Below are 14,614 nucleotides of genomic sequence, written 5' to 3'. Positions count from 1 at the left end.
TTGGCACAGGAACTGTCTATTTCAAACATGGGAGAGGCAGGTTCCAAATGAGAAGATGACTTGTCAACAAGTAATTCAAGTGTGGAAGATGACTAGGGCATAGAAGGAAAGAAATTGAGTGTAGAAATAAGTAGTTCACATTCCCTCAGGGAGGCATTTTGCAGCATTTTTAGGAAAAGTGGGAATCCCACATCCCCAGGGAATTCCATACAGAATTCATACCTTTATGTTGCCATATCTCTAGGGAGTATCTTCCTGCTCAGATAGTCCTTGAGGCATGGGGAGGCACCAGAAAAAGCCCTGTACAGCTGAGGGGGTCCTCACTGAAGTGAGTAGGGCTGCAGAAGATTCCAGAAATCCTAAGAACATGAAGAGAAAGATGGGGCTGAACTGAAGGAGTAGTGTGAGTCCCCCTTAAAATACCAAAATTGTTTTTCCCATAGACTTCATAAATACCCATGGACTAGAAGATGGTGCTCACAGGAAAAAAACTGTTTATAAGAAACTCATAATTCCCTTACAATTTATTGGCAACGTTTTCCACTTTGGCTGATGTAATCTGGCCTATGACTGATGGATGTTCCTTTCTCTGGACTTGATTTAATTCTAAGTAAGGCAGACAAATTGCAGGCACCAAGTACAAGCAAGCACATAGAGGAAATCGAGTTTTTTCTCTGCAGAATGACACAAATTACCTGTTTGTTAATGGCTAAACTATGGATTTTGTGGACTTGTCTCCATATTTTTTTGCACAGTTATATCAGTAGGATGAAACCATGTCTGTTTTATACATGGTTTAAAACAGTATAAACCACATATATGGTTTATACTGTTTTAAACCGTGTTTAAAACAGTAACTCAAGATGTTTGAGTTACTTGAGTTACTCGAGCAATCTCATTGCTCCTAAAAATCTATGTGCTGTGAAGTACATGCAGAAATCTGGAGCCCAGTGCTTGGAGCTGGTGTCTTCCCAGTAGTTTAGAAAGAACACTGAGTCACTGAATCAAATGTTTAAGGTATATGAGTTACTGAAAGTGAAATTATTTACAAAGAAGTGATATGTCTTTTTGGATGTCAAAACACCTTGGAGTTGTTCAGTTTACATGTTGTACATTCACATTTGCCTGGTCTCTAGTATGTGTTTCTCTCTCCTTTTGCTACATGAGGCTCAGAATCAGCCGGAGGAGGGACTTTGCCTAGTGTTCTGCAGTGAAACAAATTCAACAGAAATTTATTGCTGTCCAAGCAAGTTTATGAGATCCTTGTTACAACTTTATAGGAAAAAAAATTCCTCATATAAGTGTGATTGAAATGGATGAACTTTTCGAGGGCCTACATACCTACAGAAGTGTATCTGTATATAATTGTCATTTCCAAGAGAAAAATCTGCACAGACATATTTCTGTGGCACTGCATCAGGCTGCTACTAATTCAGGAATATATATATGTAGAACAGTTTCAGGGAAGACTTGCAGAGAAATATGAGGATTTTCCATACTAAAATAGTTGTATTACAATGCCTGCTGGGGTATATACGTATCAATGTATAACTGTCTTGAGATATACTTGATTTTCTTGTGCAGGATGTGATAAAATCAGTATTCTTTGCTCCACCTGTATGTTTGTACTTGTGCTATTTAATTTAGCCAAGCTAATTAAAGCAGTGCAGTTTCTGTATGTCAGCAAATAGCAGAGGCCTGTGTATATAGATACTGCAGACAGGCAGTACCCAATCACTCCAGAGGCTATCAGGTTTATCAGCTGCTTTTGCTGCAGAGATGAATTCTGATTCTCTTGCTCATGTGCATTGTTCTGAACTCAATGGGCACATTTTTCTTCAGTGAGGTTTGAAGATGTTTCAAAATTTTAATTTTAGATAAAATTTCAAGAAATTACTGAAAAGGAAAACTCTGGGGAAAAAAAGAAAACCAGGTAGCCTCTAAACCTTGATTCAATTGAAACTGAAATTACATTTTTTTTGTGTTTCAATTTTTGTCTGTTATTAGAAAAATCAATATTACTACAGACAGATCCTAAAGTGTTTTCTCAATTGAAGTTTTTCCTGAATTAAAGTCACAACCTGCAGGACTGACTCAGCATTAACACTGAAGCTGATAGAAATATCTAAAATTATTATGACCATTGATTAATTTTATAGAGATTTGAAAGGACCTGGGGAACATTTAATCAGAACAGCACACATTTTGGTATATCACTTATTCACTCTGTAGTCAGCATTAACTCCATAAAGCAAGATTTTAAGAAAGACTGTGACATTTGTGCAGTGCTACTCCAAATAAGCCAAGCTATCGTATCAATTTATACAATGATTATCAGAGTAATATTTTATTGGTTCTATAAAACTTACAAAAAAGGCAAGAGGCCAGGCAATCCTAGATTTTACAATCCTAAAAGTAGGAGAAAATTTTTCTAAGAACCTGAGGTTAGAGACAAGTTTGATGGGAATGAAAATATTATGGAATATTATGTATTATGTCCGTTCAGTTTTACGTTCTATGGTGTTTTACAAACCTTTGGCTCTGCACAGTCTTAGCTGCCCACTGAGACAAAGGGTGTGAGAAAAGATGAAGCAAGGTAATGTGTGAGCAGTGAGGTGGGCCAGGATTTGGGGGTGCATCAGCCCTTCCTTGTTGAAATACAATAGAGCAGAGCCTGGGTGTCTATCACAGGTATTTCACCGAGGCCCAGAGACACTGTGAAAGATTAACCCCCCTGGTATTAACCCCCCTGCATGTGTGATCGATGTGTTTCATTCACAAAGAGTAAAATCAGCTTGTGGTAGAAAGCTGTTGCCTACAGAGATGAGATTTATCTTCCTCCACCTCCCAGACATGGGCATTCCCATTTCCTGGAGGGTTTTCATTACCATATTCTTTAAGGCAGGGCCTTCCATGTTGCCAGTGCTGCTGGGGCTTTTGGCCTTTTATTGTTGTTCTGTATATCGGTTAGAGGACTCTGTGGGTGAACACCTGGAGGCGTGGGGCAGAGATGATCTCTGGACTGTCTGGAGAAGTCACTGTGTGATTTTTGGAAAACTGAGGGTGTCTCTCTTCAAGCTTCTGTCTTACATGATGGCTGCAAGTTGGTTTGAAACATGGCTGTATAGTCCATGCATGTTAGTACAGCTCTAATTTTTATTTTTATTGTACGCAGCAGGGTATTGGGTTCTTTGACAGGTGGGGGGTTCTTCTATTTTGGTTGGTGGGGCTTTTGTTGTTTGGCACTTTTTTCTTTTTTTTTTGTGGTGAGACTGTCAAGGTATTTTGTTCTGAATCTGTGGATATTGTGATCTTGAAGGTGGATACTTAGCCAAAAACTTGAAGTTAATTTTTTCCTAAGTATTTGGCTCCTGGCAACTGGTTGAAATGGGCAATTTTCCAGTTGTTCTAGGCACTTGGCATCTCTAGCTGCTCTTATTGGTCTGTACAGGCCAATATAAACAGGGTTCAGTGGTGTCCTGGGGTGACTGGACACCTTCTTCAGAGTTTCTCTCCGAAATTTGCCCTAAATCAGGACAGGTGGTTTGGCAGCAGTAATTGCAGATACTGGGATACTAGGCACATCAGAATAAATGTGAGGGCAAATATTTGAGTCACAAAGATGGGCTGAGAATAAAGGAACCATCAGCCAAAATGGGGTAAATGTTGTCTCTTCTGGTAGAGGTGGCCACAGATAGAAGCTGATAGATTGGTAGCAGTTCTTAGTGGTGCTGAGTCAGTGAGGGCAGTTTGCTCTGAGGTTTGTGCATCAGATATGTTTGAGTAAAAACATTAGAGATTTGTAATGTTCTCATGGTGAGGGGTGCCCAGGCCAACAAAGGACAATGAAAGAGGTTTTAGCTGAATGTTGATAGACCAGCCCAACCTAGAGAAGGTTTTTTGGATGTTCCAAAAGACTTTGTGGGGAAAAAGGGAAAAAAACCCCAACAACTCAATAAGGAAAGAAATAGTCGTAGAGAAACAGTTTCTGCATTGGGTAGTAGGTGCAACATAGCTGCACCTACCTGGAGGACTGTAGCCTATGGTTTGTCTCATTATATCTCTCACTTTAGTGACTTAGGCGGTTTAAGTTTATTGTCTTTGCTGGGACTTTTGACATTGGGGTAAAACTCATTGCAGGTGCAGCATCTCCACCCCCACTGCTGAGTTTGTTCAATTTCATGACTGTTTTTTGTCAGTCCTCTGTCACAAGGGGAGAAGAGGAAAAAGCTGTAACTGGAAAACAGATCAAGTTCCACCTTCTCTGCAGCTGCACCTGATCACCTTGAACCTGTGTATTGCATTGGGTGAGAAACTGAGGCTCACCTTAAATGCTCATAACTCATGGGTGTGACTTGCAGAATTCTCTCAGTCGAGCGGAGGTGGGAAGCAGCTCAGGGGTGCCCATAGAGGTTGGGCAGGGGGATGGTGCTGCAGCAAGGATGAATCTCCGAGGGAGCAGAGGGGCAGGTCTCCAAGAAAGAGGTCGTCAAACCCACTGCAGCAGTACACAAACGGCACCAGACCTGGCTGGAAGCCCATTTTTTTTCGGAGCTCTGCGCTGATTTAACCCTCTCAAGCGGATGTTCTTCAGCGCTGCAGCAGCAGCAGCAGGTCCACAAGCGAATGCAGTTGTCAGCTCCCCCAGCCGCCTCCCCGCGCCCCCAAAGCTTCAGCAGCGAAGCCGGGGCGGGGACGAGGAGCGGCGGGGACGGCACGGGAGCCGCGCCCCTCCGGGCTCGGCGGCCACCGGCGCCGGGGTCCCGGAGCTCCGCGGGGCCGCAACACGTGGGCGCGGGCGGGGCGGGGGCGGCGCCCGCCGTGCCGCTGTTCCCGGCCCAGGTGCTGAACCGGCGCCAGCCGCGGCTTAGCGTCCACCCCCGCCTCCTCCCGCGCAGCAGCTGGAGCACGAGAAAGCGGATCCGGCAAGTCCCGGTCCCTCCTCCTTCCTCCTCCTCATCCTCCTGAGAGCCGCCGGAGGGAGAGAGGTCGGAGCCGCCGCTTCGCGCAGCCGGCGAGCATGGACCGGGCGGCGGCGGGGCCGGAGGCGGCCGGCGGCTGCTGCTCGCCGCTTGCATGAGGCGGCCGGGCGGCGGCGGGGAGTGAGGCCGGGCCGGGGCCGGGCTCGGCGGCTCCGGGCTCCGGCTGCTGCCGTAGCCACCCCCCGCCCCGGCCATGGCGGCGGCCGCTCGGCGGAGCCGCGGCGGGGCGGCGGTGCTGGGCCCGCTGCTGCTGCTGGGGCTGTGCGCCGGGCGGGCGGCGGGCGCGCCGCTCCGCTACTCGGTGCGGGAGGAGCTGCCGCACGGCGCCTTCGTGGGCAGCGTGGCGAGCGACCTGGGCGTGGATCCGCGGCGGCTGGCGGCCAGGGGAGCGCGGATCACCTCGGGCAGCGGCCGGCAGTACCTGGAGTTGGAGCTGGGCCGCGGGGCGCTGCTGGTGCGGGAGCGCATGGACCGCGAGGCGCTCTGCGAGCTGAGCCCCTCCTGCTTCCTCAGCCTGGAGCTGGTCATCGAGCAGCCCATCGAGGTGCACAACGTGGAGGTGGAGGTGCTGGACATCAATGACAACGCGCCGCGGTTCCCCCGCCAGGATTACCGGCTGGAGATCAGTGAGTCTGCCGTGCCCGGGGCCCGTTTCCACATCGAGAGTGCCCAGGACCCCGATGTGGGCACCAACTCTGTGCAGAACTATCTGCTCAGCCCCAATCGCCACTTTGCCCTGGATCTTAAAGGCTTCCAGAGCGGCAGCAAACTCCTGGAACTGGTGCTGCAGCAGCCACTGGACCGGGAGCAGAGTGCCCTGCAGCAGCTGGTGCTGACTGCTGTGGATGGTGGGGATCCCCCCAAATCCGGCACAGCCCAGATCTCTGTGCGAGTTGTGGATACCAATGACAACCCTCCTGCCTTTGACCGCTCCACCTACACCGTGAGCCTTCTGGAGAACTCCCTGCCTGGCACGCTAGTGGTCAAACTCAATGCCTCAGACCCGGATGAGGGCTCTAACGGGGATGTGATCTACTCCTTCGGCAGCTACACTCCCCAGAAGGTGAGACAGCTCTTTAGCGTGGACCCACATTCAGGGGAGGTGCGGGTTAATGGCACTTTGGACTATGAGGAGGCATCCTCCTATGAGATCTATGTACAAGCCACTGATCAGGGCCCCGTCTCTATGGCTGGGCACTGCAAGGTGCTGGTCAACATTGTGGATGTCAATGATAATGCTCCTGAAGTGCAGCTGACCTCCCTGTACAGCCCAGTACCAGAGGATGCAAGGTCAGGAACTGTGGTGGCCCTGATGAGTGTCACTGACCAGGACTCAGGGCTGAACAAGCAGGTGAGCCTGCGCATTCCCCCCGGCCTCCCCTTCACTCTCAACTCCTTCAAGAACTCCTACACCTTGGTCACCCAGGGCAAACTGGACCACGAGAAAGCAGCAGCCTACAACATCACAGTCACTGCTACCGATTCTGGGAGCCCCCCTCTGTCCTCCCAGAAGGTGATCCATGTGGAGATTTCTGACATTAATGACAATCCTCCACGCTTCGAGGAGCCTGTGTACTCAGTTTACATCCCTGAGAACAACCCCCTTGGAGCCTTCCTGTGCACTATAAAAGCCACTGACCCAGATGTCGCCAAAAATGCCTATGTGTCCTATTCTCTACTCGATGGAGAGATTGAAGGGCTACCAGTTGCTTCCTATGTCTCCATTAAATCTGACAGTGGCAACATGTATGCTGTCAGGTCCTTTGACTATGAGACACTGAGGGAGTTCCAGGTGATTGTCCAGGCTCAGGATGCTGGGATCCCACCACTGAGCAGCACTGTCACTGTCTACATCTACGTGGTGGATGAGAATGACCACGCTCCACAGATTCTGTATCCTACCTCAACCAACACTTCTGCAGCCCTGGAGATGATCCCACGCTCGGCATATGCTGGATATTTGGTTACCAAAATTATAGCCATTGATGGGGACTCAGGACAAAATGCCTGGTTGTTCTTCTACCTGGTGCAAACCTCAGATCCGGGTTTGTTCAGGATAGAGCTCCATACTGGGGAGATTAGGACTACTCGCAAGCTGGGGGAGGACAGCACACCTACTTTCAACCTGACGGTGGAGGTGAGAGACAATGGAGAGCCGTCGATGTCCTCTTCAGTAGCCATCACTATTGCTGTGGTGGACAGAGTTTCCAAAATCATCCCTGATAGAAGAAGACACTTTAAAAGCCCAAGCAATTACTCAGAGGTCACTCTTTATCTCATTATCGCTTTGAGCGCCGTCTCCTTCGTTTTCCTTTTCACAATCATTGGGCTTTCTATCATCAAGTGCTACAGATACAGTCTGTATGGGAGCTCCTGCTGTGCAGGGTGCTGTACGGTCAGAGAACGGAGCCCTGCTGAATTGTACAAGCAGGCCAACAACAACATTGATGCTAGATTGCCCCAAGGTTTAAAAGTCCAGCCCCATTTCATTGAAGTGAGGGGCAATGGGTCTCTCACTAAGACCTACTGCTATAAAGCCTGCCTGACTGCAGGCTCAGGAAGTGACACTTTCATGTTTTACAATACCTGTGGCCCAACAGGAACTACTGGTCCCTCTGCAGTGGTGACTGAGAGGCATCTGACAGGACAAAGTGGGCAGAGTGCACAAAACCTGATCATACTTAGAAATGACTCCATTACTCCTAATGAGGTGAGGCTACCTTGGTAAATGGTCTGAGCAAATCTGTACTCAGGCAGAGGTTCCAGCTGGAAAACTCAGATGAAGCATATTCCCTTAGGGGCTTGCTGACACTCAGCTCTGAAATTTGGTTATAATGAATCTAATCTATGCCATGCATTTTATTTCTAGGTAAATACTGAGACTTTCAGGGTGCAGTTGGTAAGTTCAGTATATGCGTCTGTTGTTCGAGATTCACCTCATTTTTGCAGCAAATGCTGCACTAAGTATTGCATCCTTCCCTGTCTAAAATTGCCTGCTGCTACAGAGTGCAAAGGAATGACATATCTATCTTACAGTTTTGATGGAAAAACTCATATTGCAGGAGAAAAAATAATCAGTGATGAGCCTTGAAATCAAAAGGTTACCTTATGGCAGTTATGGGTGTTTGCTGCTTTGCCATCTTCCTACCTCAGTAAAACTGTTGAATTTAGAAAAGTGTATTATTGCAAGGATCTTGCTAATGTGAGCACATTTTAGTTGTCTAAAAACTGCAATCCCTCCTCTGATAATGTTTGTTCTACCCACTGCTTCATTTTATGCTTTTTAGCCTCTGACAACTCAGTGACATCTTGCAGACAATTACAGCAAGTCACCATCATTAAGTTACAGAGTGACAACTTCGAGCCTGCTGGGTTGCTATTGAAAATTATTTAATACCTATGGTTTGACCAGCCATGTATTAACCTTTGCAATGTTTTCCCACAGTGGAGAATTAATGGTTGCTTTATTCTGGCGTGCAGGAAGCCTGCAGTTGGTGTGTGGTTTGCATGATCTGTGCAGTTTCCTTTTTACACATGTTGGGACTAAACTCAGCAGCACTCACAGGAGAGACTAATTCTGGTGCACAAAAGGAAAATATTGCCATTACTGTGTGTTGTTTGTATCCCATAACTGTGGCAGGTGTAAGATCAGTTTGTGCATTAATGAATGCCATGCCCCAGACAGGGGAAAGTCAGGGAAAGGAGCCTGTCTTGTATATTCTTGCCAGAGAAATAGCACTCATTTATTTATTTATTTCTACTTTTTCACATATGAAAATGTTAGCATCTTTAGCAACTGTTTTTTGTTGAACAAAGATGCCCATATCTTAAGGGCCAGCAAGTCTTCCATAAAAATGCTTTTAGTGAGTAATCATCATCCATTCAACATTAATCCATTTAAAATTAATGCAAATCTGTAAATCACAGTGGCAGGGTACAGGGGAAGTACATTTTCTGTTTCTCTGCAGTTTTTGTATCTTAACATTTTTCTGAGTAATAAAATGCCTGGAATGTGTTTGCTATAGGAGGGAATATGAGATATACTCTGTAAGGATGTATGCTGAGGAATCAAAGAGTGAAACACACACTTCATAGCTGATTTTTGGGGTGGGAGGTATGCAAGAAGAAAAGCACTAACTGAAAAGCACTTCACTTTGGATGCAAGACAAGTAGGAAATCAGTTTAACAAAGAGATTCCTATCACATTTTGAGACTCACTCCATTGAATGCAAGGAATTGGCAAGTTTTGATTACCAGCAGAGATCAGGCAGTGGCAGCAAAGCCAGCCCAAACATGGAGTACAAAAGCAGAGAAATGTATAGAACCAACAGATGAGTGCTGCCTGTGTGGAGCTGTCCTCCAAAAGGGGAATCAATTATTCAACTTGTTCTGTATGATTTAAACAGAGGTGAAGTTCTGACAAGTTTTACTCATCACAGGTTCTTTTCTTTCTGCTTCTTTACCTGTCCTGTGGTAGGACATTCTGTGAAGATGTATCAAGGCCATGTGCACATGAGGAAATGGCTGAATGTAATGGCACTCACTAATTACTGGTTCCTAGCTAATTACACACTGAAAGTCACATCTTTCTCCTGTTTCAAGCTCAGCATTTGCACTGAAGATGCCATCAATTGCTTAGCAACACGGAATTCTACATTTTAAGGATAATGATCTTTGTATTATTAGATTTTCAGAGAACTGTGTTTCTCTTTTTAGTTAAAATGAACTTTGAATCAGCCTTTAAGAGCCTGTGCCTTCACTTTTGAGGCATAGCAAGGCAGTGTTGTCCTTGCACCAATTTACAAAGTCAGTCTCTGATCTGTGTGTTACTTTTAGATAATGTGAACAAGTACTTTCTTTTTTTTTTCTTCCACACAGTTTTTGGAGATTGGCTTTCTACTGGTTGTTCATTGATGAGGATGGGACCAGGTGAATGGGTTTGCTATGCACAGATAATCATACCTAAGGTTTTACAGTGGCAAATATTTAAAAAATGTTGTTTATACAGTAAGAGGAAAAATATTTCCAATTTATTTGGGATTAATCTCAGTAACATTTAGGGCAATAAGTCTTAGTTCCTTTCATATTTACTGGTAAGGTCAAAGATGCTAATAATTACACTAAGTTGTGACTGACTTTATTGGGCCTTTAGAAGGATACAGTAGAAGTGCAAACAAGTACAATAAGGTTAAATAGGGGCTTTTTTGTACCTGGTGAAGTTCTGACTCCTGCGTGGCTATTCCTTTTTTACTGCCAGTGTTGTGCTGGTGGAATGGAGGCTTGTTTCTGCAAGATATCTGCTGCTTCTGTGCTCATCCTGCTTACCTGCTCAGTCCTTTATGGCTTGATAAGTGTGACTCAGAGCAAGGGTGTTTTGTAAAAGAGGGAATGTACTAATGCAGCTGCACAGCAAGTCTTGGACATGGTTATTGCTGCCAGGAGGCTGCTGATAAGGGCAGCAGTGCGGGGTTAATGGATATTGCTCTCTAATCAGATAACTACTGCAGAGGGACCAGGCAGGCAGTGTAGGCAAAATAAAGGGATAAAAAAATAGTGTGGCTTCATTTCTGGTGCTGTCTGTGTTATGGGCAGCCTGGACTCCTGTCTTTTGAAAGAGGGGTGCACACCCCATGAAGAAATGTAAGAAGTTGTGATTTTGTTACTGGGCACTGCTGCAGTGATGATCTGTCATTTTCAGGAAGGGTTTCAGTGCTTTAATCTGGAGTCTGTTTCCTCAAATTCCTGTGAAGATGCTGAACAATGTCTGGGTAGTGTCTGGTCCTTGGTTTTTCTTTTCATCTTTCCTGTTTTGTTCTTACATCCTGTGCAGTTAAGCTCATTTCTTGTGTCTTGCATCTCATGACAGCCTTTTCCTTCATTGCAGGAAGTAACAATCAAACCAAAATGTTTTAACAGGAGTTTTCTGTCCCAAAAGGTAGCATGGCACATTCTTAATGAGGAGTGGGCAGTTGGGATACTTGATAGAGCTAAACTCTTTTGTATTATACATTTCCTTGTGCCCTTTTTTGTGTGGTGACACATGTGGATGAAAAAATATGGTGTTTCATGTGTTGGTCAGAAATAAAGTGTGTTACTCTATGGACACTTTTAAAGAAAGTGAAAAGAACTGCACTCTGATGGTGGTAAGACCCAGGAGATCCATTGGAGTTTTACAGCTGTTTGCTCTGCTTCTGTCTCTTTATCTGTATTTTTCACTTCAGAACCACTTTGCTAAACACATGGAAAAAAGAAAGCAACACTTGAATTGAACACATTTTGATACAGCTTTAAATGCAAGCATGTTTTGAAGTGTCTAAACCTAGTAACCCCACAGCACTGTTTGTAGCAGTCTGTCCAGGAGATTTCTCTCAGAGGATTTAAAGGTATTAATGGTGGAATGTCTTACAATCCCAGTTCAAGAACTTAAGCCTTTAAGAAATTCTCCAGCCCTGCTGACATTGAAAAGGTTAACTATAAATGTTTGCTCTTTTGTTTAATGGCAGTGTCTGAGGCTGCTCAGCTCAGCAGGGACTGTGCTCAAAGCACATTTCAGGCCAGCCAGGCCCTGGGTTTGAGGCTTCTGCTGTGCCAGCAGAAATCTGCATCCAACATTAAGCAGAGGTGTTTTCCTCCTCTTGGAATTCATTAAATGTACTGTACAGAAGCACTTGTCTGTTCCCTCACCTCAGTTTGCTCAGAGTTAGGAATGCAAATGAACATTCCCAGACTTTGGGCTTTTCAATTACACCTTTTTCCAGTTTCCTTTTTGATTTCTTGAATGATAAACACATTTTTAAATAGTTTCTTCTCCACATCAAGTTAATTCTAAACATTTACAGAAGGAAAGCAGGAATAGAAGCCTCTGTTTCCTCATACCTGTCAGCATTGTCTGACTGGAAAATAAGCAGACCTTTATGTGGTTAAGGGTTCTAAAAGGCTTTTATTAATGCTTCAAAGCAGATCCATTTGATAAATATACCTTATGTCATTCTGTTGTGCATTTGTGTGGAAATCAGAGTGAAGCAGGATGTTTTTATGGGTCTCAGCATCTGGTAACTGTTTGTAAATATTTGATTCATGCTTCTCTACCTCAAGCAGGTTTTGTTCTAGCAAGCACTGATGTGAAAGGTAGTGTTTGCATTCATCCATTGAATATGGGATTAGGGCAATATTCTAAAAAAAACAGGGAGAAATTCTTACTGTATTAGGTAAAAAAGAGAGCTGAGGAAAATGTTTGTAACAATACATTTTCAACTACATTTATTCTCCACAAACCAATTAAACAATTCTTCAGTTAACACAGCTGAAAACAACTGTGGGACATTTTGCAGGAGCTTTATTGCTCCTCAGATGGCTCTGGTGTACATTGTACATTCACATTTTCAGACTTCCCAGTGGGGTTGGTTGTTTATGACCAGCATCACTGATGTCTGTGGTTATGTGGCTGGCAGGATGTGAGCCTGGTGCCTGGAAGAAGCAGCAGGAGCAAATTGGTGGCATGAGGTGCAGTGGCAACCCCTTCCACAGACACCTGGATAGATTTTGACTTGTCTCACACTCTAATGGTGATGTGCTGTAGCTGAATCAGAAAAATCAACTGACAGGGAAAATGGGAATGGGTGATTCCTTCTGTGCTGGATCGTGGGATTTCTTTCACCTACTGACAGGGCTGCTGGACTTGCTATGAGGCTTTCCAAAATCTCTGAGGGAAGTGGCAAGCTAAAATTAACTTCAATCTAGTAGAATGTGCTGGATTGTGATAAACAGAGTCTTGTAATGAGCTGAGGAGGCAAAAGGAGCAATATTGTCTTCATCAGCATTGTGTGACATAGTGAGAATGTGGGGATTTACAACTGGGAAGCACCCGGGCCCCTTCAGAGCCTGTGTTCCTCTCTGTGCTCCCTCTCTGCACTCAAAGCTGTGCCTTGTCCTGGTGGGGCTGGTTTGGGACACACTGCACATCTCCCACCCAAATCTGGGACAGGGCTTTGCAGAGCAGCCCACTGAGAGCTGCTGTGCAGCCCTGGGGCTGCCTGGGGAGCCAGCTCTGCTCTGAGATGCTGTCCTGGCAGCTTTTGGGGACAGATCTGGTGAAGGTGGACTGTTCTTAACCAGAGATATAAACCAAGCCAAGCCTGTGGACTGTGGATTCCTCATGGATTTCTGAGAAGCAGCACTGCAGCTGAGCTGGGGAGAGATATTAGTGAATATGTTTGCTGCTTCTGCTGTGCTCAACTTCTGTTACTGGTCATACTTTATTGCTTTTCTAGTCCAGTCTCATTTAGAGATGTATTGAAACAACTTTTCTCTTATGGCCAGGGAAACTGAAAGAATTACAGTCTGTAGCAGAACAAAAGGAGAAGCCAGTAATGCTGACAAAATAGAAATTCCACTGATTTTGTCAGTTGCTGGACGCTGACCTGTGGTAACACAAGTGTGGGATAAATGTTCCTCTTGCTGAGCTCTGAAAATACCCAGTCAAGCAGCAAGCACATGGTAAAAGTGGGTGAAAATAGGTCTGCACAAAGGCAGGCTGCTGCCCAACTGCCTTGTGCTCTGGTTCTTCCTCCAATGACTTCAAAAAGAAGTCACAGATATTGATTTTTTTTTTTCATATTTAAAAATACCCCCAGCCTCTGACGGTCAACTGTGGTAATAGTTCCACCTCTAGAGTACATTTTGCTCATCCTGTTCCCTCCTTCCTTCTTCTGCTCCCCTGGGAACAGCAGTGCAGCCCTACCCAAGGAGTCATAGCAAGGAGAGAACTGTTTGGGAATAGCCACAAGATGCCAGAGCTTCTGGACAGTAACCCTTGAAAAAACCAGTCTCTTAATTTCTCTTTTATTGACATGAGGAGTCTTGGTCCGGGCATGTGAAGAGAAAAAATGTTTAATTTCTAACTAATGAGTTTCTTCTGTCACCATCACCTATTTAAGATCTGATGTCCCACTGCAAACAGAACATAGATTTTTGTCTTCTACTCAAGAGTTGGAAAGCTCTCATCTAAAACCCAAAAATCTATGTACTGTGAGTGAGTGGTCATTTTCCTCTTTTCTCACTCCTACCCAACTAATGTCAAACTCTTTCAGTGCTTTCCTGTAATCCCACTTCTTCTGTGTTTTGCCTGGGACTGTGGTAAGATTCCTCCACCTCACATTGCCTACAAGCCTGTACAAGTTAATAACCTCCAGCTGTCAAATTGCAAAATAGAACAAAAGTCCAGCAGTTTCCCTGCTATTAAAAAAAACCAAAAACAACAAGCCCCAGCAGAAGAAAAGACAAATCTTCTGGTGTCAGCACCCTTCATACTCAAGAAAGGCAAACTCGGGAGAGGAAGTGATCAGTGTGTGTTGTTCTCTATCCTCTTCCATTGATTGTTACTATGTGGTTGACTTTAGAGTTGCTTTGACATCCCTGGGACTGGGCCAAAATGGAATTAATCAGAAAAGACTAGAACCATGCATAATGGGCTTCTTGTCAAACCCCTTTCTGCTAAACTCAGCAGAACCTGAGCATGACAGAGAACAGGGGGCTAAATGGGAAGGAAATTGCTAGCACAAATGTTTAATGTGTGGCTGCAAACAGCCTCCTCCTCCCTTTTGTGTAACTCAGACCATAAAGAATACTTGCAT

General features: G+C 45.1%; 1 protein-coding gene across 5 annotated transcripts in view; it reads left to right on the top strand.

Moving 5' to 3' along the window:
• Positions 1-14,614, top strand: part of LOC110471349 (protocadherin alpha-C2) — a 90,613-nt gene that overhangs the window by 35,861 nt on the left and 40,138 nt on the right. Inside the window, exon 1 of one of the 5 annotated variants that reach the window (XM_085591149.1) lies at positions 5,161-7,692. The exons of the other annotated variants lie outside the window; for them this stretch is intronic. Within the exon in view, the coding sequence (XP_085447275.1) occupies positions 5,176-7,692 (2,517 nt within the window). The 5' untranslated portion in view covers positions 5,161-5,175. Of the gene's footprint in view, positions 1-5,160; positions 7,693-14,614 lie in introns of those variants that run through there. 5 annotated transcript variants of the gene reach the window in all.

Source organism: Lonchura striata, chromosome 13 (assembly GCF_050655825.1).
Source record: "Lonchura striata isolate lonStrDom1 chromosome 13, ASM5065582v1, whole genome shotgun sequence".
In the NCBI taxonomy this organism is placed as follows: domain Eukaryota; kingdom Metazoa; phylum Chordata; class Aves; order Passeriformes; family Estrildidae; genus Lonchura; species Lonchura striata.
This window is presented reverse-complemented; position numbering and strand designations above follow the sequence as displayed.